The sequence below is a fragment of the Nicotiana attenuata genome, unplaced genomic scaffold, assembly GCF_001879085.1.
Source record: "Nicotiana attenuata strain UT unplaced genomic scaffold, NIATTr2, whole genome shotgun sequence".
NCBI lineage: Eukaryota > Viridiplantae > Streptophyta > Magnoliopsida > Solanales > Solanaceae > Nicotiana > Nicotiana attenuata.
This window is the reverse complement of record NW_017670602.1, coordinates 83,278-109,948: the sequence shown is the minus strand read 5'-3', so window position 1 is coordinate 109,948 and position 26,671 is coordinate 83,278. Positions and strand designations below refer to the sequence as shown.

The following is a 26,671-nucleotide window of genomic DNA, read 5'->3' as shown; positions in this document are numbered from 1 at the left end:
TTTTTTTTAACACTATTCTACTTTTATTCATCTCATCTCGTGTGATTTTTTACCTTATTTTGTATTTTTTTTACTGATTTCATACTTTCCCTAAAAAACTAGGGTTTTGAATCTTTTCCTTTTCTTACTGATTCTAGTAAACATTTCCTTTTTGTGTTCGATTCTTTATGTTTTTCCTGACTTTTACTTTAATATTTGCTTAAATTCTGAATAACCTTTTGTTTTGGTATTATTTGCTGAATAATTTTTCGCTTGGTATCATTTGTGTTAAGCATTCTGAATAATCTCTTTTGTTTTGGCATTACTTGTGATTCTTTTAATACTTGCCCGAATATTCTTAATAACTTTGGTTTCCCTAATTTTTTGTCTACCTAATATTCTAAACGATTTTATTAATTTATTTTTGGTATTATGTGTTCAGCCTTAAATACTCCGAGTAATTTTGGGGTACTTCCTTAATTTGTTGAATCCCTTGATTGATGCCCTAAACTACCTATAACTGATTCTGCAAATATTTCCTTGCATGTTACTGATTTGTTTCCATGTTTATATGTTGATTTTTATCACTATATATACTCTTCCCCCATTCCTTTTAGAGGACCTGAAATTTTCAAAACTCATTATACCTCACTAGACCTAAAGTTACTCGATATTCTGTCTTTGGTCGGCTGGAAGCCAAGACCACTTGATTCTTAGATATTTCTATACTTCTTCTGTGCATTTTCTTCGCTTAATTGGTGAGTCACTTGACTTCTGCACTTTCATTCTTTCATATCCCTGATTCACACATGTTATTATTACTCAATCCCTGATCCAATAAGCATATGAGTGATGTTTAGGCATTATCTTTACCAGTTTGTATGTCTTAGTTCCTTTAACGCTTAATTACTCCTAATGTTACTTTTTCTGAAGTAGTTTGAACTTCTTTAAGGTCTATCCAGCTAGTGAATCAACCTTTGAATGTCTATGAACATGTTTATCCCCTTACCCTGAATCCCTGTAGTGAATGCCTCTGTGACTCTTGCTGCTAGTTGCAATTTGCCTCTTTGCTACTATGTAAACGTGGTCACTCAATCCCTACACCCCTCTGATGTTTGTATGTAATGACTGTTTCATCATACTTGAATTTCTACTTTAAAATAAACCTTTTAGTATAAAGTGGATCCCCTTTGTTTAGACCAATATAACAATATTATCTGCTACTTTGAAGAATAGCTGTCTCAATTTGTGACTGCATGTTCACCCCTGATAATGTGATGCCCTCCCATTCCTATGATGTTGTTCTGGTTTTCTTGATATTAACATTACGTTAATTACTTAGCCTACTTCAAGCATGCTTTAACTCATTCTGCACCTATGGCTTCGCCAAACTTGCAAACATGCTGTGCCAATTTTTAGCATGCGTCTGCTACTGTATGAAACCCGTTTATCAGCTTCATTAAACTGGTTCTTGCTGGAGTTCTGTGATGCATTTATGTGTCTACCTGTTGACTCAATTTGGTTAAGTCTGTTTAAACCAATCCTTGTTTCCTCAATTTGGTCTTTCTCTTCTGTCACTCAAATTCTTTGAATCCCATTCTTAGCCAATGCTGTCTAAATTCTGTCCTTTGTTAACCACCCTAGTGTGAGCATTGCGTTGGATGCTTGAAGCCCTTGGAAACTCTGACACATTAGGGCCTTAGTTCTATATGCTCAACCTTGTCGTGTGCTCGCTGGGTGAATCAATCAACCCTTGGCTGTTTTGTATCTATGAATATGTAATTTTGGATCTGTTGTGAATTATGAGAATGAAGGCCTGGCCTGGCCAGGTGCACTTTTGAGCCTGCTGTAGGCTCCCTATAGCTATTCTACTTTGTAATTTACTTTCCCTATAGCTATTCTACTTTGTAATTTACTCTATTCATTCTAGGTCTGTAAGAATTTATATAATAACAATTTGGGGTATTAGTGAAATTGGGGAAAGGGCTTTTACCCTATACTTGCACTGAAATAGGTAGAAATCCTGCCTGTAGGTTCATTACTTGGTTAAAATATGCTTTTATGTTCAAACATGTTCAGCTATCATGTATTAGAAATCATGCCTATAGGTATTTTATCTTTGCTCAAAATGTGTTATATCTCAATCATTGTAGGAATCCTGCCTATAGGTTTCTTCCCTTTTGGTTCAAGTGTGCTCTATGCCTACTTGTTAGAAATCATGCCTATAGGATCTAAAATCAGTTTTAATTATCTAAAATCATGCCTATAGGATCTAAAATCAGTTTTAATTATAGAAACCATGCTTATAGGTTCTGAATCAGTTAATTAATTGTTCTTCATTTCTTTAATAGTCCTCAACGCTGGGTTAACTATTGTCACTAGAAATCAGGCCTATGGGACTCAATTAACCAATTCTGAATATAATCCAGTGATCACTGTCGCGCCCCCTTTTTTCCCTCCTCGCAGCGGGAGAATCGGGTTTATGATATTTTGGGTATGGGGCAACTCGTTCCTTTTGGGAACTGGGTTTTGCATTTGAAGAGTCGCCACCTAATGATTTATGGTGCATTAGGACACCTTACAAGATTCAACTACAACTACGCTTTTGATAACCAGAGACAGGGTAAGGGCTTTGAAATTATCCTGAAGGGAAGGTGTTAGGCACCCCTCAGGATCCACTAGTGTGGTTCCCGACCAGACAGTTATTGTGAACTTAGCAAATAGACAAGTAGACAAATAAGGCTAAAGTAAGAGGGGATTTTAAGACACAAGTGCTTGGAAATAAACAAAACATGGAAGATCAATTATAAAAGGCTGACTTTTGAAAAGAAATCAAAATATTTTTTAAGACAAAGAAAGAAAGGGAAAGAGGGTCCTAGGTTTAATCATAATATGGATCACATCAATGCAATACCCGGTAATCACTCCTCGAGAGAGGGGCTACAATAGGTATTAGCGCACCGGTCATCATATCCATATCTACCATTTCCCACCTCGTTTAAGGTACTAAAGCGCGGATTGGTCTCAATTACTATTACATGCTATTACCCGTCCCGTTCCTATCAGTCCTGGAGGTACTTAGGACTACTATTCCTATAGGGAAAGGGTATTAGGCTGATTGGTTTCAAAGGATAAAAATCTAAGGCGACATACAAAACACATACTGCATGTTGGGGAAGCATATAAACAGGTACAGGCTCACATACACCTCCTTGAACAAAAACACATAACTAGCATGACTTACACATACTTTTTAGGTCTGATTGAAATACTAAGGACGAGGGGAGTTTGATTCAGAGCCAGATTCATCAGATACCTCAGATAAGAAGCCCAAATCAGGCCTGCCTGCTGGTTGGAGCAGTTACTAATTAACAGAGGCGAATTCAGTTTTATTGTTGCTATTACCTAAGGCTTGCCTATGTGTTTAGACGGAGTCCTATAGGCATGATATCTACTTAATTCAGAATGCGGCGAAACAGTAAAACTGAATTGTTTGAGATCCTATAGGCATGCTTGCTAAACCTCGTTAAGTAAGGGAATTAGATTGTTTAAAAACTGATTAAGAATAGACTGATTTTAAAACAGACCAATTTCAGATTCTGTAGGTGATGGTATCTACTATTGCTGATTTAAACCCTATGAACATGATATCTAACATTGAGTGTGAATGAAATGAATCAAATTTATTTAAGAACCCCTATAGGCATGATTTCTATATGCTACTGATTTCAGCATTACGAACATGACACTTCTTTTCAGCTGTTTAGAACCTAATACATGATATCTAAGTGGCATGTAGAATTTAAATATGTCCTATAGGCAGGTTATCTAGGTGTGACATTGACCATGAAGAAACTGAGATAAACCCTATAGACATGGTGTCTAAAAAATGCAGAATTGAACACAAAGAATTTAAATAGTCCTATAGGCATGCTTTCTACCCTTGAGCATACATGATCACCCAAACCTTTTCACTAGCCATCCCAAATGTTTATTACAGATTATTACAAACCAGAATAAAAGAAAGAATTAAAGAAAAAGCTACAACCATAGGAAAGCCTGATTTGACTTCCTATCTGAAATATGCAAGGAACAGTATCATTCCCAATGCCATTGATGTCAAAGCCTTTCTCAGACCTGGGTGTGTCAGAGTTCCCTAAGGGCCTCGATAGGACCCCGGGCAGTGCTCACACCCAAGTTACACAACCAGAATAGAGATGAGTGCAGTGTGAAAATGCCAACCCTCATCTGTCCAAGTTCAGAAGGAGCTCATGGGACCCAAGGCAAGGCTCACATGAAGGGGGCAGAACTTAAGTCTAAGAAGGGAATGAAAGTGCAGAAATAGAGTTTTAAGAGCTGAGGGAATAAAGGAGAGGGAAAGGGTGATGGGAGACAGCCATTAACATTTCAGGGAATCAATAACTTCACACAAAGGGGGCAGGGGATTGGGAATCCATTGCAAGGAGCCTATACACTTGGGCATGGGTTAACTTTGGGCATGCACAGCAATAGGAAGTGCTGACATGCCTGTAAATCAACCAGAACACAAAACAAATAAGGGAAATATGGAGGTTATGATCCTAGGAAGATCAAATTTGGGTCATGCACATCAATTTCCAATATTGTCATGCCCCAAACTAACCACAAGTATTAAACACATTGAGGTAGGGATTTAGGATTCACAGGTCATAATGCATTGATTCAGAACAGGAGAAGTAAAATTACAGCATGCTAAATAATGGTACTGGGCTAATCACAATCAGTGGGCAGGCAAGAATGCAAGAAACAGTAAATAAGCATGTTTGTTGGTGCGGAAAACTTAATTAGAACATACCAGTAAGAAAATGCAAAATGCAGAAAACAAGCAAGTTTCCCCACAGCCTAGCCTTGGCTTTCAGCCGGCTAGGTAAGGCAACAAAGTAGTAGCAGAGAAGAGAAAGAGTTTTAGTGTAGTGTGTGTTTGAACTCAAGTGTTATGCCTTGTGTTCGTGTCTTGAAAGAAAATAAGTACAGGGTATTTATAGTTTTTTTGAAAACGAGTGAGAGAGAGGTAATAAACCACAAACATGGAAACAATCATGATTCAGAATCAATTATACAAGTGATTCCCTTTAATTAAGGGAGCACTTGTTTAACGGGTGTTGACAGGTTTAAAACAAGGAAATAAATCAATTTTTCAGCAGGCTGATAGTTGCCATAAGAGGAGTAGTAAAATATTTAGCTAGCAATCGAGTCTAGGTTCAGAGATACTCTAATTTTGGAAAGGATTCAGTAAGGCAAAACAGGAAAAGAAATCAGTTAACTTTAACGGGCAAGCGAAATCAGAATTTCACAAAGGAAAAGTTTGAAATTAGTCACAATTTTGAAAATCGGTCAAAGGAGGATAATCAGCATATAAATAGGGTGCATAAACATTATATGCGAGGCCAAGCCGATTGGCAAAGGAAAATAGCATACAATAGTAGCACAAAAGAAAATTCAATAGATAGCAACACTCGAAGAATGATAGTCAGTTGAATCAGTATTGAAGGAACATATAATATCAAAAGCATGCAAAAATCTCATAGTAGCAAGTGAGGAAAACCCCCCTTTGAAATTAGGGTTTCGAACATAATCGAGTTTTAGAGATGATAGAAACTCAAAATCAGAAGAATCACACAAAGGAGCAAGAGGTTTCGAAATGAAGAACTTCAAATCGAATCATGCACTTAAACTAACAGTCTCAGACTCAAAGCCATAGAGTTTTCAGCAATAGAAGAATTTTAAAGATGGATAAACAAACAAATCGGATAAAACTCAAACAAACAAACATTCGCCTAATAAACAATCAAAAGAAATTAGGGCTTTAACATGCACACTCAGGCAGTAGGATAACACGAGCAAACATAGCAACATATGTCAAAATCAGAGAAAAGTTTTGAAATAACTTAACAAGAAAACCCTAATCAGAAAAGAGAAAGAGTTTTGATAGCAGAGTTTTAAAGAGAATTTAAGAAAACACTTAGAAGTTCAGAGCAAACATAGATCTGAAACAGATCTAAAGAAATCGGAAGGACCTTAGAGGTTAGGGTTTCAGAAGAACCCCAAATGATGAGAAAGGCTTTGAAAATCATCGATCTAAGCATGACAGTCAAGAGTCTGACTCGAATAACCATGGCTGGCCAGAGAAAAGGTCAGAGACGACCGGAGAATAGCCATCGAGCAAAGACTGGACAAAAACCCTTCATGATATGGTCATAAGACCACAGAATCGGGCATGTAGTAGAAGCCATGGGAGGTGGATACAGGTCTCCGACGACCTTGGAAGCCATAGATTTGGGAGATATTGGGGTTGTAGTTTGATAGCGGCGACTAGGGTTTGAGAGGATTTGAGAGAGAAGGGGGGATTCAGGGGCGGCGGAGTTTGGAGAATGAAAAGGGTTTGGGGGTCTTTGGGTTTAATTAGGAAAGGAGGTCTGGTGGCCGTTGATCATTTTGATCAACAACCTAGATTGAACGGGTAGGTGGGGCGGTTTAGAGAACGGGGTTTGGGTCGGTTCAGATTGTAATTGGGTTGCGGTAATTGAGTTTTAATTGGAGGTCCAATTTATGCTGTAATTGAAATGCAATTGGGGCTAGATTTTAAATAGCCACTTTTCCCTTATTTATTTTATAAAACATAGCGAATTAATTTCTGAAAACAAATTAAAAACATTAAAAAGATTTATAATTTATAATTATCACTTTAAAAATACTGGGTTTAATTTTATGAATATAACCGCAATTAGATCTTAAAAGAGGCTAATATTGCAATTGTATGCAATATAGCTTAAAAAATACTAAATAAATTTGTAAAAATATGCAAAAATTATCTTAGCTATGTTTTAGCATAAATATGAGAATCCAACAAATGAATCATCAAAAAAAATAATTTTGGAAATTATTATTGGATTTTTATGGATAAAATAGGGCAATGAATTGATTTAAAAATCTTTAAAAATTAAGAAAAATAATAAAACATGTGGACATACTTATGTATGCATGCATATGCTATTTTGAAAGTATTTTGTATATTAAAAATATATAGGGAAAAGTTGGGTATCAACAATCACCAATATCAGTTATTGCATAACATGTCTAGATATCATGCCTATAGGTTTAATCTCTCATACCTGTAATCAGTAGGCAACCATGTAGGTTTCGGAGAGTGTAAACTGCCCATTCATTAAATCCAGATTCGTATAGAGATCCTGCCGATAGGTTTCTACAACCTCAACTTATTAAAATCAACATCTGTCTTTGTTAATCCGACCTGCGTGCTTATGATGTCTAAGTGCGGAGGCCAACTTGAGCCCTATTTGCTTATAAGTGTAAATACCTAATTTTTGCTTTTTTTTTTCTCTTTTCTCCTACATTATACCTTTTTTTAGATTTATTTTGTGTGTGTTTGTAGATTTTAGAATTAGAGTTCTTAAATAATGAGTGATGGGGTTAATATGGATTGATTGTGTTGGTTTTAAAGCACAATTGGCCCAAAATATGGACCAAATCTTCGGCCCAATTGCATTCGACCCGCCCAGCTCAAGACCCCAACCAGACGAACCAAAATGTCATCATTTTGGTTAAGTGGCTGAGATTTAATCTTAGCCACACACTGCCCGCCGCCACTGCTTCTCCATCTTCATTTCTTTTGACCCAAGAACCCTCTTTTCCTTCCAGCATAATGGTGGAATCCCTTTGTTTTAGCATTTGCCAGAGTGAATGGAGTGTTTCAGGGTCGGGCAGCTACTCCTTCACATCTCCGCGTCTTCTCGTGGCTCGAACAGTTCAAGCACGTTTGATTGGTATAAGCGTCATCCCTTTAATTAATTTCTGATCTTTTAATAGTAGTAGGTTAATTTCTGATTTTTTTTCTGCTTTAGTTTGTTGTTTGTTAGTTAGAGCTTAGGTTTATTTAATTGGTTATCACTATCTAGCTTAGTTTTTTATCAGATTGTTATTAACCAAGCTAATCTTTAGTGTTGTCGAATCAGTGTTCATCTAGCAAGTTGTTTCGTCGATGTTATCTTTCATCGACGATTCAATAATGTTTGTTTAACTTCTGCTTCATATAATAGATTGTAGTATTAGTCGCTTTATCTTAACTTGTATAGGCTGAACCGATTTGATCTAGTTCATTTGAATCCTCATTCTAGTTGCAATCTAAGTGTGTATGCTTTAGTAGTTCAATTGGTGAATGTTAGTTGATTGTTTACTTGGTTTAGTTTAAATCAATAGGGTGATATTGATCTTGTTAAAATCTGAAGATTAGATGGGTTTGATCATGAGTTAGAGTACTAGTAGCTTACTTTTTACTAGTAGGGTGGCCGAAATGACACTTTGCTTCTGCTATAGCAGATTTTCAGGGTGTCCTTTCACCTTTTAGACAACCTTTGAACAGTGTTTAGCACACAAAGTCTGTCACTTTTTGGACAAATTTTTTGGTGAACCAAAATCTGTCCAAAAAGTTGGCTTTCTTTGCCTACTTATGGGCTGCCCCTTTCTCACTTTACGAACTCTATCTTACACTTACACACATCTTTAGAGTTTCCTGAACACACATATCTTTGAGCAAAAAATCAGCAGCTGAGTAAGCTGAATATATCTACGCTTTGTGAGTGAATCTTAGAGTGCAAACTTTTAGAAAAGTAGAAGTCTTCTTTAGAGTTAGTTCTAGGCTTCTTCTCTAAAGTTTTCGGGTTGTTTTAAAACACAATTTGCTGCTGGATTTCTGCTGATTTTGCTATTTTTTTCTCTGTTGCTTTCTGTTGCTGAGCTCTTACTCTTCACTGCTATATTTATTTTTCTGCGACCGGGTAACCTTTAAACTTTGTAATGCAGATCTTTTTAAATAGCAATTGATGAGGATTTGACCATGTTTAGATTACTTGAGGCATATGCAAGGAAAATTACTCTATGGATGAATGTTGAGGTTTCAATCTTGAAATCAAGTTTTGGATCATAATGTTAAATTCATGATTTTTTTTTTGCGTTGTTTATTTATTTATTTATTGTCTCTTAGCATTTCTCTGTTAACCTTTAAGTAGTATTTTATAAGAATCTTGATCATGTTGTAGAAAAAGAAAAATTGTTAAAGACTTGTTGAAGAATTTGAAAGTGGGCAGAATGTACTAGTTTAGTATTTAATAAGATTGGGCTAACAAGAATAAAGGGCCAAAGGATCTAACCCGTTGGCTTGTTTTCACTGATAACAAAAGTGGCCCATTTTTTTTTAATAAGCAAGGGCTGGCCCAATGCCAAAGCATGTTCAAAAAAGGGTCAGCTGTTTCGATACTGAAATAGTTGGCCCATTCCCTTTTAAATCAATGTTTGTCCACTCTTTAAAATAACAAGTTAGCCCAACTTTTCATATTTTTATTTTAGTCAAATAATCTCAATAAAAATCAGATGTTTCTTTTATTAAAATAACTTTATAACTTAGTCTCCTTAATAATTACGCTAGGCAATTAGTAGGCGCGCTTTAACTTCACGTACTCGTTCGCATAGCGTGATATTATTTTTATTAAATTTATTCAATAATCTCATCCTATATCCAATAGTTAGTTAATTTTTGATTTAATCAATCCCTATACTCGCAGATTCGCTTGCGTAGCCGATAGCAACTTTTGATAATTTTCAAAATTATTTTCTTCGAATGTAGTATTTTTTATAAAAGTAATAACATACTAATAATCCTTGTCATGACTGCGGATTCTCTTGCGTAGCGCGGTTATTAAGAAAGTCAATAAATTTTGTCTCGATCACGCATTCACTTGTGTAGTGTGATCATGACATCTTATTATATTCTTTAATTTTTCTAATAATCAAGAAGTAAAAGCAGACAGGTTAAAACATGAAAATCATATAAATCACAATTATTCCAAAATCAATTCAAACCAAGTTTTAAGTCAATAAAGCGACCGTGCTAGAACCACGAGACTCGGGGAATGCCTTACACCTTCTCCCCGGTCAACAAAATTTCTTATCCGAACTTTGTTTTCGCAGACCACTAACAATAGAGTCAAACCTTACTTTGACTAGTGATTCAAATAAAAGGTGACTTGGAACACCGAAAAATTAATTCCAAGTGGAGACTCTGAACCATAAAATAATTCCTATTTCAAATCGTCACTTAATTGGAAAGACCCTTTAACCCACAATAATCCATACACATACCTTTTGGGGGTAGAAAAGGGGTGACAACTCTAGCGACTCTGTTGGGGAACATCAACCAGAATTCGAGCTTGTACATGTTGAATTTTTATTTGGCTTTATTAATTTTGTATATGTTGTGATTTATATGTGCCAAATGTGCTACCTGTTCGCTCTTTACCATTTTGATATTGTTGAACTGTACATATAAACTGTTTTCTCACGCACCTCCTCTGAGTCTTCTTGAAATTAAAAATTGGGCATTTGCTTGACATAGCCCGCTTTCTTTGAGATAGCCGAGGTGCTTGTCACCCGTTGAAGGATTTTAGTCCCACATATTTTGGGCGGGGAGCACCACCAGTTAAGCCGGAAAGCAATGCTACCGGTACACTGACCCTCGGCTCGAGTTGTCCGCTCGAGTAAGCCAGTCTAGATACCTTCTCCACTAGGATTTAAACCTAGAAGAACAAACCTCATGTCGGATATCCCTTGTAGGTTCGCTTTATGTGCATCACGTGCATTTGACTTAGCGAAACTCGGCACAGGGGCTAGGTCCATATAAGACAGGTATCCTATTTGAGACCATCATGTTCACTTATGTGCTACTTGATACATCACTTGGAAGGCTTACTTGCATTGTCGACCGGCTTTAGAAAATTAGTATAGCGGAATTATTAAAAAAAATCATTCTCCTAGTTTAGTACAAATAATCCTTTCTCTTTTAAAAAAAAAAGATTTTGTAGTAGTCTGGCGTGAGGTGTAAAGATTAATTTTCATAAAAATCAAAAGAGAAAAGTACCAAGTTTCACCGAACTACGCGGGGTTTGATTCTCACCGGATGTGAGATACGTAGGCTAACCTCCATCAGGTTCAGCCCACATTTAAAATAAAAGAGCATAAAATTCTACAACCTTAAAATCTTACTCGGAAGTGCTGAAGGGCCGTTTTTGTAAAATAGCAATTTTGTCCATCTTTGTTCGCTTTTTATCATTTTGCCCTTACGTCCGGACATTTTTTGTCGAGATAGCTAAAAACCTTCTACGGAAGTGCCGAAAGGGTGTTTTCGTAAATAATAGTCATCTTATCTAGTTTTGTCTGGCTATATTTTCCGAGACAACCTTTGAATCTCTCTCGGGAGTACCAACGGGCTTTGTCTATTTTTTTATTTTATTATTTTGTCTCTATGCTTGGCCGTTTTTGCCGAGACATCCTTTAGGCCTTCTGAGGAAGTATCAAAAGGTCGTTTTTGTAATAATGGCCCTTTTCCTACTTTTTTTGTCTGCTAATTTCAAAAAAAATAATAATGAAAAATAGATCGAGTCCTAAATTGTTTTTGAAAAAAAGAATAATCAGAATTTCATATAGTTTAGGTAAGTCCTGACCCCTTTTTTATCTTATTCTTAGGTTCACCATGAATTCTCCACAAAGAAGCAGTCAGAAAAGGGTAAGGTATGAGACACCTCCTATGTTCTTGATAAGAGATAAGACCCCAAGTAGTCTCTGTAATTGGTGGGCTAGTTTTGTTACATGGGAACGGAATCAAGTATTTAAGCACCTCAAGTTCCTCACAAATATCATGGGAATTAAGCCTAACAGAGATTTAATCGAGGCTCTAGTGGGTTTTTGGTACCCCGTTAACAATGTCTTCAGGTTCAAAGATTGTGAAATGACGCCTACATTGGAAGAATTAGGTGGGTTCACCGGATTGGGGAGAGACCTTCGTGGGAAAAAGCCTGCTGCTCCGAGAAAAGTTGGTGTGAACAACTTTTTAAAGAATTTATGCCTCCGCCGAATTCCAATGGTTTGCTTAAAAGAAGGTTGGGTTCCGTTGGAATATCTTTATGACATATTTGGCGATGAGAAAGGTTTTGAGAACTTCTCGGGCACAGAATTCGTCAATCATTTCTAGGGGTCATGGTCTTTACCGAGCACGGTGGGCGCATCAGAATTCGATTGGTTGCGGTAGTCTCGTATTTGCAAAGTAGCGAGGATCATACCATTCTTACCATGATTTTGGGAGATATTTTTCGAGCTTTGACCCGTTGCCAAGAAGGTGAAGATTACTTCGAGGGATGCAACATTCTGTTGCAGATGTGGTTCATAGAGCACCTTTATCATCATCTAATAGTAGTAAATTTCAATGATAATTGGCTGAATTACATTGGATGTCACCCAGACAGGGCCACGAGTTGTAATCTTCTAGAGGGGTTGAGGGCCTGGCGGACATTACTTGGTTCTTCGAGTGCTGATAGAATTACTTGGAACTATTATTGGTTCCCTTCCGCTAGGGTCATGCATATGTCGATGTATCGCCCGTTCTTCATACTCATGGGTTTTAGAGGTTTCCAACCCTACGCCCCCTACGCGTCATGCGCCAGCTAGGGAGAGAGCAAAAGAGGCCCCCAATTGAGGACATGCGTCCATTCATGTGGGAATTCAAGGGAGAGGAACCTCCAAGGGAGTCCTATGCACAAAAGGTTTGGTTTGGTGATCGATTTTCTGATTTGGACGAGATGGTAGATGATCGTGAACATGGGAAGGTAAGCCTCGCATACCTTGAGTGGTTTCACAACCAGGCTACCCCGGAGCAAAGGCCAGAAAGATCCATACGGCATGCAGTTGATTGGGAGGAGGAGATCGAGGCTAGAGTTAGAGAAACCGGAAGGGAAGTGGCACTAGAGTTCCAATCCTGTATAGACACTTTACAAGAAGATAAAGGCATTATGGAGACAGCCATGGATGTACAACAGGCTGATTTCGAGCGAGAAAAGGCTAAGTGGGCGCAAGAGAGGCGAGCACTCAAAGCTCAAATTAGGCAGAAAAAAGTGATCACTACCGCTCAACAATAAGAAGAAAGATAAGCCCAATTCAAGGTGGTCCGTGATCATGAGGGAAGAGGTTTTCCATTAATCCAAGGTCTTAGGGATCAGATAGGGGGAGTTGAGTCAAGCAAGGAGCGCCAGATCGCGGAGTTTGAAATAGAAAGACATGGCTACCAAAGTATGATCAATCGGTTGGAGGGGGAGTCATTAGAAATTCGGCGCCAAAAAGATATGGCCTTGGAGCGCGAATGTGATGCACTGGATCTAGCTGAGACACGTGGTCAGCGAAATCAAGAGTTGCATTTGGCTCAGGATTACGTTAAGGGGAAAGATCCTAGAGGTAGCCACATATACCTCACGAGCATGCAGGAGTTGCCAAGGAATGATGCCTGAGCGGTTGTAGAAGTATCCTTGAACGTCGCCCGTCATATATTTGCAGACTTGGAGAGGATATACCGCAATGTTGGGGGTCAGCTGCAGGAACAAGCGCCTTGATTACAGTGATGCTGGTGGATTCAACTGCAGAGATCAAAGTCTTATTTTAGTTAGCAGTCCTTTTGATTGTTCTTTTGTTGTCTTTGAGTCTGTAAGAGTCTTTTGGTGTTTTGAGTCTTGTTGTTTTGCCTTTTATCCTAAATAGTCTATTTGAGTCAAGTCTGGTCTTGTTTTAAATGTTTGTCTTTATGTAATTCTTGTTTTTGAGTCTTGTATAAAAAAAACATATTTGAAAATCAATGGAAAAAGATTTGTTTTAGAAGGATTCGAAAATGAACCCAAAAGATGTTGTTTTTGTGTATATATATATATATATAATTAAAAAAAACAAAACAAAACAAATGGTCGTGTCCCTGAGCTACGTAATGATCTGATTCATGCGGCGACATGATACGTAGGCAGCCCCCAAAAGGTTCGATCAAATATTTTTTGATTACTCTAAAATGAGGGATCAAAATAAGGCGAGTGAAAGGAAAAATGAAAAAAAAAGGAAATAAGAGCGTCAATAAGCAGCAACCTTATAAGCCGGAATGAAACATGAAGCCTTCCAAAAGCATGTTAGAAATGGTGATAATGTTAGGGACATGGCATATTACGTGTGATTCATATATGTAAAATGCTTAACCCTAACACGTTTATTGTCTCTTACTCGTAAGCTTAAGGTGGTTGGTTTGTGGTGAAACTGGCAACACATCATTACTTCACAAGATCTAAGGGAACGGTGGTAATGGATAACAGTGATGAAATCGAGCTGGTCAGTGACAATCCTTAGGGTCAGTCAGTTGAGCAAGAGTCGGAGGAAATAAGAAAATTGAGACAGCAACTTTTAGATATATATCAAGCTTGGGTTTCCGATCAACCTCCACCCCAGGGTCCCTCGGAGGGAACTTCCACCGTACCCCAGGCTACTCAACCACCGCTCCATGCAGCGAGAAATCACATTCTACTACTAGGGTATGTGCCAAACTACAGACTCCATGCTGCCCCTGGTACTTCTAATATGCGCCCTCTAGTTGCACCGGTCAGGAACATCCCTCTCGTCGTGTCTAGCGCACCGGTATATACAATCCCACCACCCCCTCTTGTGACGAGGCCAAACAATGAGCCACCATCTCATGCTTATGATGGAACACTACTCTCCAAATATGGCTTTTAGGGTCTCGGCTCCATACAATCAGACTCCTCAGTACGAGACACTAGTGGAAAATGAAAAGCATGCCAAGACGGGTGAGCCAGATGAGATGGCCAGGAAAATGAAAAGTCTTGAACAAAACATAAAGAACATACAAGGACTAGGTGGTCACAAAAGTGTATCATTCCGTGATTTATGCATGTTCCCTCACATCCATTTGCCACCAGGGTTCAAGACCCCAAAATTTGAGAAGTATGATGGACACGACGATCTTATCTCCCACTTGAAAAGGTACTGCAACCAGCTGAGGGGTGCAGGTTGAAAAGAAGAACTGCTGATGGCTTATTTTGGGGAGAGTCTGGTGGGAGTAGCCTCCGAATGGTTCATTGACCAAGATATCTCTCATTGGCATGTCTGAGACGACATGGCCCAGGCCTTTGTCAAATAATTCCAGTACAACATTGATATTGCACCAGATCACAATTACCTATCCAATATGAAGAAAAAGCCGACTGAAAGCTTTAGGGAGTATGCTATCAAATGGAGGGAGCAAGCGGCTAGAGTTAAGCCACCCATGGATAATCACGAGTTAATCACTATTTTTCTGGAGGCTCAAGAGCCTGATTACTTTCAGAACATGATGTCCGCGATGGGTAGGCCTTTTGCAGAACCAATCAAAATAGGGGAGATGGTCGAAAATGGCCTCAAGACTAGAAGAATTGTAAGTCAAGCTGCTCTAAAAGCCACCACCCAAGCAATCCAAAGTGGGTCTGGAAGTTTGGCAAATAAAAAGAAGAGAGATGAAGGGGCCATGATGACCTCGGGATCCAGGGAAGTTCAAAGAGGGGCATCACACCCTTATGTGCAAGTTCAGCAGGGGCAATCCAGCTACCCTCAACACTATTATCCCCCACCAATTCCTCAATAATACTCTGTGGGCCCACCATAATATACAGTGTTCAATGCTCAATCCTATGCTCGGCCTCCCAATCAGCAGGTCCGGGCACCAGCTCCAAGGATCCCCCGACCTCAACAGCAAAAATTTCGGGCACCCTACAATGCTCGTCCCAGGCAGGATTATGTTCGAGAGCAGAGGCCGGCGGAAAAATTCACTCCATTAGCTGAATCATACTCTAGTCTATTCCAGAAGCTGAAGCAAATGGGCGTGATTGGACCCATCGCTCCCCACCATATGCATCCTGATTCACATGGATTTCAAGCAAAAGCTAGATGTGAATATCATTCAGGTGCCCCGGGGCATAGCACCGATGACTGTTGGACTTTGAAAAGAGCCATAGAGAGACTCATTTCTGAAAAATTGATTGTAGTGACAAATGGCGAGGACCCTCCTAATGTGACAAACAACCCGTTGCCAGCACATAATGATGCTCATTTTGTGGGAATGATTGGCCGAGATCAAGAATACAAGACGGTTGGTCAAGCGAAAATGACAGTGGGAGCAATTCAAGAAGGAACAAGTTTGAAAGTAAGTCCAAGCCGAGATGTGCCGTTGATTGTGAAAGGCGCCCCGAACTCAGAAAAGGTAATTTTATGTGTGCCTAAGGTATCAAGGTTGGAGGTTCGCTCCAATGTTCCAAGCCCAAGGTTGTACGTCCTTGGAGGCCACCCCAATACAAAGCAGAATCAGGGTGGTACGAGTGGCATAACAGAGCCGATCATAATCAAACCTGCCGTGCAACCCCCTGTGACAAATACAAAAACCACTCCTTGGAACTACAACAAAACTGTGATGACCTACAAAGGCAAGGAAATCATAGAGGAAGTGGGGGAAACTGGAGGTTTGACTCGATCGGGGAGATGTTACTCTCCAGAAGAGTTGAGGAAGGCCAAGCAAATCAGAGAAGGTCAATTGCCAATAAAGAAACCAGTCACTGAAGCAGAGGCGGAAGAGTTTTTGAAAAAGATGAAAGTTCAGGATTACTCAATCATTGACCAGCTAAGAAAGACTCCTGCCCAAATCTCTCTACTATCTCTGCTCATACATTCCAAAGAGCATGCCCGTGTACTAATCAAGGTCCTGAACGAAGCACATATCTCAGAGGAGACCACAGTGAATCAGTTAGAGAAAATGGCCAACAGATTTTTTGAGGTGAACAGAATCTCCTTTACTGATGATGAACTTCCCGAGGAGGGAGCCGGGCACAATAGGGCTTTGAACTTGATGGTCAAATGTGAGGGGCATTATGTAAAGCGAGTCATGGTTGATGGAGGCTCAAGTGTAGATGTATGCCCTCTCTCTACCTTGCAAAGCATGAAGATCAATACCGACAGAATCCGACCCAGCAATGTTCGCATCCGGGCTTTTGATGGCTCAGCAAGAGATACCATTGGGGAGATCAACCTCACCATGACGATTGGGCCAGTTGACTTTGAGATTGTCTTCCAGGTAGTGGACATGGCCACTTCTTATAACTTTCTTCTTGGAAGGCCATGGATCCATACGGCCCGAGCTGTGCCATCCACCTTGCATCAGATGCTCAAATTTGAACATGACAGGCAAGAAATTATTGTTCACGGGGAAGACGAGTCTTCCATTTATAAAGACCCGTTAATCCCCTGTATTGAGGCCAAGGAAGGGTCTGAGTCCATTGTCTATCAGGCGTTTGAAGTGGTTGCTGTGGACCATGTCGAGGAAGGAAAGCCTATTCTGCATCCTCGTCTTTCCGCCACATCTGTAATGGTGGCTGCAGTTATGATGAGACAAGGTTATAAGCCAGGAAAAGGCTTGGGGGCATCATTGCAAGGAATTTCGGAGCCTATTTCTCCGTTCGGTAACCAGGGTACTTTTGGATTGGGCTTCAGGCCAACACAAGCAGACGAAAACAAAGCCAAACACCGCAAAAAGTATGGATGGGTCTTGCAACAGCCTATCCCTCATATTTTCTACACTTTTGTCAAGCCACGACTCCGAGAGGGTCAAAATTCCTCGGCGCATGCAAACATTGATGAAATTTGCCATGGCCTCAGCGAGATGTTTTCTGAAGTGAATATGATCCAGGCTGGTGAAGGCACTAGTCGTGCCGATATGCAACTAATTGACCCAGACACCATGCTCACCAACTGGGAAGCAACTCCTCTCCCCACAAGGAAGGAGTCTTGGTAGTTTGCTTTTGCAGCTTCTTTTTTGTATTTTTGGGTTATTTTCAGGGTTGTAATCCAAACATCTCAGTATGATTGTTTTGTTTTGATGTTAACCCTTCTATCCTTTCGAATTCAATGAAATGCAGTTCAGTTTCCTGTTAAGTTTTCTATCTTTTCCTTTTCCTAATTCCTGTCATTTTATTTCCATTTCAGTTTTGTTAATGCCGGCTTTAATAACATGACATGCATGCGGAATTCACGCCCAGATCTTAAAAAGCTGTCTAATATCGAAATAATGCATCAAGAGGTTGAATATGATGAAGATGAGGTTGTTGAGGAAATAAAAAGAGAGTTGGAACAATTTGAAAACAAGCCTAAGCCAAACCTCAATGAAACTGAGCCGATTAATATCGGAAGTCCTGAAGAAGTTAGAGAAACGAAGATAAGCATTCACACTGAACAAAAAACCAGAGATGCCTTGATTCAACTTTTATTTGAATATAGAGATGTGTTTGCTTGGTCTTACGATGATATGCCGGGTTTAAGTGCTGATCTGGTGGTTCATAAGCTTCCTACGTATCCTGGTTTTCCACCAGTCCAACAAAAGCAACGAAAATTTAAAACAGACGTGAGTGACAAAATCAAAGAGGAAATAATGAAGCAACTAAGCGCCAATGTGGTCAGAGCTGTCCGATACACTACCTGGGTGGCAAATGTTGTGCCTGTGCCAAAGAAGGATGGAAAAACCAGAGTTTGTGTCGACTATAGGGACCTGAACAAAGCAAGTCCAAAGGATAATTTTCCTTTGCCAAATATCCACATTCTTGTAGATAATTGCGCAAAACATGAGATACAATCGTTCGTGGATTGCTATGCTGGGTACCACCAAATTCTAATGGATGAGGATGATGCAGAAAAGACCGCGTTCACCACGCCATGGGGTACTTATTGTTACAGGGTCATGCCATTCGGTTTAAAGAATGCAGGGGCAACCTACATGAGGGCCATGACTACCATTTTTCACGACATGATGCACAAAGAGATTGAAGTATATGTCGATGATGTTATCATAAAATCAAAGACACAAGCTGATCACGTGTGTGATTTGAAAAAGTTCTTCGAACGGCTTCGAAGGTATGACCTTAAGCTTAATCCAGCCAAGTGTGCATTTGGGGTTCCGTCTGGGAAACTCCTCGGTTTTATAGTCAGCCGGAGAGGCATCGAATTGGATCCATCTAAGATAAAGTCCATTCGAGATCTGCCACCCCCGAAGAACAAAAAGGAAGTCATGAGTTTGCTCGGGAGGCTGAACTACATCAGTAGGTTCATTGCTCAGCTCACAACCACGTGCGAGCCCATCTTTAAGTTGCTGAAAAAGGATGCCGCTATCAGGTGGACAGACGATTGCCAAAAAGCTTTTGACAGGATCAAAGATTATCTGTCAAAACCCCCTGTACTGGTCCCGCCTGAACCTGGTAGGCCTTTGTTTTTATATCTATCGGTGATGGATAATTCCTTTGGATGCGTTCTGGGGCAACATGATGCAACAGGCAAAAAGGAACAGGCAATCTATTATTTGAGCAAGAAGTTCACCAATTATGAGGTTAAGTACACCCTTTTAGAAAGAACATGTTGTGCCTTGACTTGGGTCGCTCAGAAGCTGAGACATTATCTTTTGGCCTACACTACTTACCTCATATCCAGAATGGATCCTTTGAAGTACATCTTCCAAAAGCCAATGCCCACTGGCAGGCTCGCAAAATGGCAAATCTTGCTCACAGAGTTTGACATCGTCTATGTCACTCGCACCGCGATGAAAGCACAGGCTTTGGCAGATCATTTGGCAGAGAATCCAGTTGATAATGAGTACATGCCACTTAGCACATACTTCCCAGACGAAGAGGTCAACTCAATAGAGGAAGTGGTTCCAGACGATCACCCTGTATGGAAAATGTATTTTGATGGAGCTGTCAATATCAAAGGAGTTGGGATCGGGGCAATCCTCATCTCACCTATTGGACATCATTACCCTGCAACGGCCCGACTTCGATTCTTCTGTACCAATAATACGGCAGAATACGAAGCTTGTATCATGGGTTTGAAAATGGCCATCGATCTGGATGTGCATGAACTATTGGTTATGGGAGATTCTGACTTGCTTATCCGGCAAGCTCAAGGCGAATGGGAGACTCGAGACATCAAGCTTATTCCGTACAGACAATGCGTGCAAGACTTGAGCAAAAGATTCAAATCCATCGAGTTCAGGTACATTCCTAGGTTTCACAACGAGCTAGCCGATGCCTTGGCTACTTTAGCCTCGATGATCCCTTATCCAGGCAACGCTCATATTGATCCGCTAGAAATCCAAGTTCGAAATCAACACGGTTACTGCAATACAATTGAGACAGAACCAGATGGTGAACCATGGTATCATGACATAAAACGATTCCTGAAAATGAGAGAATATCCAGAGCATGCCAAAGGAGATCAAAAAAGAACTTTAAGGCGGCTCGCCAGTGGTTTCTTCCTGAATGGGGAAATTCTGTACAAAAGGACCCCAGATTTAAACTTGTTGAGATGCATAGATGCTACAGAAGCAGAGCAGATCATGGGTGAAGTGCATTCGGGGGTGTGCGGACCTCACATGAATGGATATGTTTTGGCGAAGAAGATTCTGCGGGCGGGGTATTATTGGCTTACTATGGAGCGAGATTGCTTCAGTTTTGTTCGCAAGTGTCACCAATGCCAGATTCATGGTGATTTGATTCACTCGCCTCCTTCAGAGTTGCATCCCATGTCCTCTCCTTGGCCTTTTGTTGCTTGGGGAATGGATGTTATTGGTCCAATCGAGCCAAAGGCTTCAAATGGGCATAGATTCATTTTGGTTGCAATTGATTACTTCACCAAGTGGGTGGAGGCCGTCACTTTCAAAGCAGTCACCAAGAAAGCAGTGGTAGATTTTGTTCATTCCAACATCATTTTTCGCTTTGGTGTCCCAAAGACCATTATCACTGACAATGCAGCCAATCTAAATAGTCATTTGATGAAGGAGGTATTCGAGCAATTTAAAATTATACATCGCCATTCTACCCCTTACCGACCAAAAGCCAGTGGAGTCGTTGAAGCGGGCGAACAAGAACATCAAGAAGATTCTTAGGAAGATGATCCAAGGTTCCAGGCAATGGCATGAAAAGTTGCCTTTTGCTCTTTTGGGATACCGCACGACTGCTCGCACATCTGTTGGTGCAACTCCTTATCTGCTGGTATATGGAACGGAAGCTGTAATACCAACGGAAGTCGAAATTCCCTCTCTTCGGATCATTGTGGAATCGGAGATTGAAGATACAGAATGGGTAAAGACCCGTTTGGAACAGCTGATGCTGATTGATGAAAAACGGTAAGCGGTAGTGTGTTTTGGACAATTATACCAGGAAAGAATGGCACGCGCTTACAACAAAAAAGTGCGTCCAAGGCACTTCGAGGTAGGCCAACTCGTTCTAAAAAGCATTCGTCCACACCAAGTAAAAGCTAAAGGAAAGTTCGCCCCAAACTGGCAAGGACCCTACATCATCAAGAAAGTGTTACCAAAAGGGGCCTTGCACTTGGTAGATGAAGAAGGACGGGTACCAGACATGATTATTAACGCAGATTCAGTCAAAAGATACTATGTCTAATATATACTCACTTTGGAACTTTCACGCATGATTTTCTCAGATCGAGATGACGAAGGCTATCATTGCTCGCTATTCCAAATAGGTGTTACCCTTTTATTAGCCCTCTTGAGCCGTATTTGTCTTCTTTGCTTTCCACTTTCTGGAACCTATGTACTTGTAAAAAAAAAGTCAAACAACAAACCTTTTGAGTCATTGAACTACGTCCGACCTGATTCTGAAAGGATACGTAGGCAGCCTTACCCTGGGTTCGGTCCCATCACAACAAAAATCCATATTCCTAATACTCCAAAACTGGGGCAGAAGTTTGTTTTATTTTATGGTTTTTCCTACAAAAACGGTTGCAAAAGTTGTAATTCAGTTCGAGGTTCTTTTCTCCTTTTCCCTATTAGGAACTTCTGATCGATCTTTGAGAATGTTTGAAGTCCCCATGCCAAGGGCATTGGGCAACCTTCCGCATGCAGTATCCTAGTCAAAAAAAATGAGAGAATCTTATCGGTGAAAACCCGTATGGGCACTGTAAGGCGACGGTGAGTAGAGAAATGAGAGAGTCTTAGTGGTGATAACCCAGATGGGCACCATAAGGCGACAGTGAGTAGATAAATAAGAGAGGCCAGTTAGCGAAAACCCGTAAAGGGCGCTACTAGCCGAATGAGGGCCGTCGATACTCTGGCATGAGCACAACAAAGACAGTTTCAAGATGAATGTTTGCAACGAATTTTGAGAATCAGACAGCTCAGACGGATTAGGCGTCCAGTCCAAAATGCATGTCATAATTCATTGAAATCGGCGCATACCTTCAGATAAGTCTCCATATTTCTTTCCCCGGAAGGGACACCTTTTGTTTAACCACAGTTCTTTTTCACTTTAAATTATTCTTCTATTTTTACCCATAATATTTCTTTGAGTTCCTTTCGGTCTAATCTTGCATCAAAAGCGAAACAAAGAAATGGCTGCAAAACTGGCTACAGTTTCCCTGTAATATCGAGAACAATTTGGGGCATATATGGCACTGATGAAGGAAGAATCCATATGTGATCTCATTTGATGAGGCAAACAAAGTGTCTCAAAGAAACTGTAAAGGTCGCCTAAGAAAGACCTGCTTCATAAGAAAAGTTGATAAGCACTACGGACACAAACTGATACTAGGTGCAAGACAAGTGAGTTTGATTTTAAACGGAAATTGCCTTGCCTTAGGGACAAGGGTTACTGTACCACGGACATCCGAGTATGAAACAGTCAGGGGCAACGTCGGAAAACAAGGTTTCTAAAATGCAATACAGAGTATCCGAGCACCTCGGTACCACACTGATAGAATCAATTCTTCAACAGCGAAGTGGCCGTGAATTCAAACTACAACAGGTCATCAAGGCCACAAACCAACCACCACTTTGAAAACTCACAAATTTTTCTTTGTTTAAAGCAGGAACAAAGCAGAGCAGAATGGCGATTCTTAAAGGACGAATGTCACCAAATGTAAGCTCCTTAAAATCTCCATTTTCTTTTATTTTTAGCATGCATCACTACTGTTCACACCTCCCATTTTCATAGCTTAACTCAGGTAGAACCGTTTCGCCTAGGGGGATCCAGCTCATAGTTTCGGGTAGAAATGCTCTTCGCTTAGGATGTTTTACGTAGCTTAACTTGGGTAGAACCGCTTTGCCTAGGGGGATCCAGCTCATAGTTCTGGGTAGAAGTTCTCTTCGCTCAGGGTGTTTTACGTAGCTTAACTCAGGTAGAACTGTTTCGCCTAGGGGGATCTAGCTCATAGTTCCGGGTAGAAGTACTCTTCGCTCAGGGTATTTTACGTAGCTTAACTCAGGTAGGGGGATCCAGCTCATAGTTCCGGGTAGAAGTACTCTTCGCTCAGGGTGTTTTACGTAGCTTAACTCAGGTAGAACCGTTTCGCCTAGGGGGATCCAGCTCATAGTTCCGGGTAGAAGTACTCTTCGCTCAGGGTGTTTTACGTAGCTTAACTCAGGGTAGAACGGCTTCGCCTAGGGGGATCCAGCTCATAGTTCCGGGTAGAAGTACTCTTTGCTCAGGGTGTTTTACGTAGCTTAACTCAGGTAGAACCGTTTCGCCTAGGGGGATCCAGCTCATAGTTCCGGGTAGAAGTACTCTTTGCTCAGGGTGTTTTACGTAGCTTAACTCAGGTAGAACCGTTTCGCCTAGGGGATCCAGCTCATAGTTCCGGGTAGAAATACTATTCGCTCAGGATGTTTTACGTAGCTTAACTCGGGTGGAACCGCTTCGCCTAGGGGATCCAGCTTATAGTTTCGGGTAGAAGTACTCTTCGTTCAGGGTGTTTTACGTAGCTTAACTCATGGTCTAACCGTTTCGCCTAGAGGGATTCAGCACTTCATCAATAATACAGGGCGCCAACCCCTGGTTCCATTTTCTTCCAGTGATATAGGTACCAACCCCTGATTACATTCCTTCTCAATAATATAGGGTGCCAACCCCTGGTTACATTCCTTCCTAGTGATACAGGGTGCCAACCTTTGGTTACGTTCCTTCTCAGTGATACAGGGTGCCAACCCCTGGTTACATTACTTTCTAGTAATACAGGGTGCCAATCCCTTATTACGTTGCCTTTCAGTAATACAAAGTACCATCCTTTAATTCCATTTCTTTGGTAACATAAGGTACTACCCCTCGTGGTTGCATATCCTCACATAGCTAGTTTGTACTACTTCATCTGTCTTCATTTCAACAAATTAGATAATTTATAGCTTTATCTAATAACTCACAAAATTTTCCTAGTGCCAAACTGGGGCAGAAAAATTTTGTTCGTTTTGTTCGTCTTTGATGGCTTTGCAGGCTCCGCCGTATAGCACAAGTGACGATTAAAGCTTGCAGTTTCAGTTTCTAATCAGAACAAAGAAGTCTTTCGATCACAAGCTAGTTGGAGTTAGCTTTGATAATGTGTCAGCAAGCCCAACTTCTCAAGATTCATTTTCTCAAATTCTGATCCGGAAAGCAAGCAATCGAGAACGAGCTATAATCTTTACTTCAAATAGCATCAAGATCCAATCTAAGGTCAAAACAAGCGAGCATGTCAAGAATCAAGATTTGGCTCCACAAGACACATAGATAGGAATTTTGTAACTCTTAGCTTGCAGGCATATGTAGTGCTCTTCTCTTTTTCTTTTGATGTAAGAATCAAGTAACAGTCAATGGCAACAACAGCAACAACAACAGTCTTAACTCTAGTGTTTGGTAGTCCCAGCTACCAAATTTTTTCAGAACTACACTGACCTGATTCCTTTATAGCCAAGGATATGTAGGCAACCTCAGAAGCAAGGTTCGGTCACGTTTTTTCAAAAATGCTTTCATTGGAGTGGTACACGAGCAAAATTAGCTATGGAATTCTTTTTCTTTGCACGAAAACTCTTCATGTTCTCGAGCAAAGAGGGGCAGCTGTAAATACCTAATTTTTGCTTTTTTTTCCTTTTCTCCTACATTGTACCTTTTTTAGATTTATTTTGTATGTGTTTGTAGATTTTAGAATTAGAGTTCTTAAATAATGAGTGATGGGGTTAATATGGATTGATTTTGTTGGTTTTAAAGCACAATTGGCCCAAAACATGGACTAAATCTGTGGCCCAATTGCATTCGACCCGCCCAGCTCAAGACCCCAACCAAACGCACCAAAACGGTGTCGTTTTGGTTAAGTGGCTGAGATTTAATCTTAGCCACATATCTTGACTTGATCCAATGGTCCTAATTTAATCTCTCACCTAGGTATTTAAAGCCTATGGAAGCCAAATTTTGCCCCCATTTGCCTTATTTCCCTTTTCTTCTTCCCCTCTCCTCACTCTCTCATCACTCTCTCATTTCCCTATTTCTCTGTCGCTCCCCACGGTGGCTCCGCCAGCCGGAATTCGCCACCGCCGGTGGACCTCGTCCAAAGCCCATAAAACCTACACCAATCTCTTCCTCTCTTTACCCTCTCTCCTAATCCGAGCCCCAAATCCTCAAAAACCCCTCTAAATTCCGTGAAACCGAAACTGTAGATAGCCGCCTCTTACTTCCCTCTTCAATTTCATGGCAAATCCGACCACCCCACCACACAAACTTTACATAAACATGTAGATCTCCAAGAGATCTACACTTTCCCTCTAGTTTTACCTCCAAAACCCGACCACCACCATCGACCACCCCACTGCCCGCCGCCTCTGCCGCCACTACTTCTCCATCTTCGCTTCTTTCGACCCAAGAACCCTCTTTTCCTTCCGGCATAATGCTGGAATCCCTTGGTATTAGCATATGCCGGAGTGAAATGAGTGTTTCAGGGTTGGGAAACTACTCCTTCACATCTCCGGCGTCTTCTCGTGGCTCGAGCAGTTCAAGCACATTCGATTGGTATAAGCTTCATCCCTTTAATTAATTTCTGATCTTTTAATAGTAGTAGGTTAATTTCAGATTTTTATTTTTTTCTATTTTAGTTTGTTTTTTGTTAAATAGAGTTTAGGTTTATTTAATTGGTTATCACTATCTAGCTTAGTTTTTTATCAAATTGTTATTAACCAACGTAATCTTTAGTGTTGTCGAATCAGTGTTCATCTAGCAAGTTGTTTCGTCGATGTTATTTTCGTCGACGATTCAATAATGTTTGTTTAACTTCTGCTTCATATAATAGATTGTAGTATTAGTCACTTTATCTTAACTTGCGTAGGTTGAACCGATTTGATCTAGTTCATTTGAATCCTCATTCTAGTTGCAATCTAAGTGTGTATGCTTTAGCAGTTCAATTGGTGAATGTTAGTTGCTTGTTTACTTGGTTTATTTTGAATCAATAGGGTGATATTGATGTTGTTAAAATCTGAAGATTAGATGGGTTTGATCATGAGTTAGAGTACTAGTAGCTTACCTTTTACTAGTAGGGTGGCTGAAAATGACTCTTTGCTTCTGCTATAGCAGATTTTCAGGCTGTCCTTTCACCTTTTAGACAACTTTTGAACAGTGTTTAGCACACAAAGTCTGTCACTTTTTTGACAGATTTGTTGGTGAACCAAACTCTGTCCAAAAAGTTAGCTTTCTTTGCCTACTTAAGGGCTGCCCCTTCCTTACTTTACGGACTCTATCTTACACTTACACACATCTTTAGAGTTGCCTGAACACACATATCTTTGAAGAAAAAATCAGCAGCTGAATACATTAGTAAGCTGAAAATATCTGCGCTTTGTGAGTGAATCTAAGAGTGCAAACTTTTAGAAACGTAGAAGTCTTCTTTAAAGTTAGTTCTGGTCTTCTTCTCTAAAGTTTCCGGGCTGTTTTAAAACACAATTTGCTGC

The 26,671-nt window shown here is 40.2% G+C and overlaps 1 protein-coding gene across 1 annotated transcript; it reads left to right on the top strand.

Moving 5' to 3' along the window:
- Positions 1–15,094: 15,094 nt before the first annotated feature.
- Positions 15,095–24,246, top strand: LOC109241405. The gene is made up of 4 exons (XM_019408151.1): positions 15,095–15,374; positions 15,555–17,686; positions 19,526–19,965; positions 24,195–24,246. Exons 1-4 carry the CDS (start codon positions 15,095–15,097, stop codon positions 24,244–24,246), a joined length of 2,904 nt encoding a protein of 967 aa, XP_019263696.1.
- Positions 24,247–26,671: the final 2,425 nt, after the last annotated feature.

What these genes read in the sequence shown, in the direction of transcription:
- LOC109241405 (XM_019408151.1), top strand. Translation starts at nt 15,095, where the DNA reads ATGAAGAAAAAGCCGACTGAAAGCTTTAGGGAGTATGCTATCAAATGG. An exon ending in CCATGCTCACCAACTGGGAA is followed by an intron (nt 17,687 to 19,525) that starts GCAACTCCTCTC and finishes ATGAAAGCACAG; the next exon opens with GCTTTGGCAGATCATTTGGC. An exon ending in TTCAAATCCATCGAGTTCAG is followed by an intron (nt 19,966 to 24,194) that starts GTACATTCCTAG and finishes ATGGCTTTGCAG; the next exon opens with GCTCCGCCGTATAGCACAAG.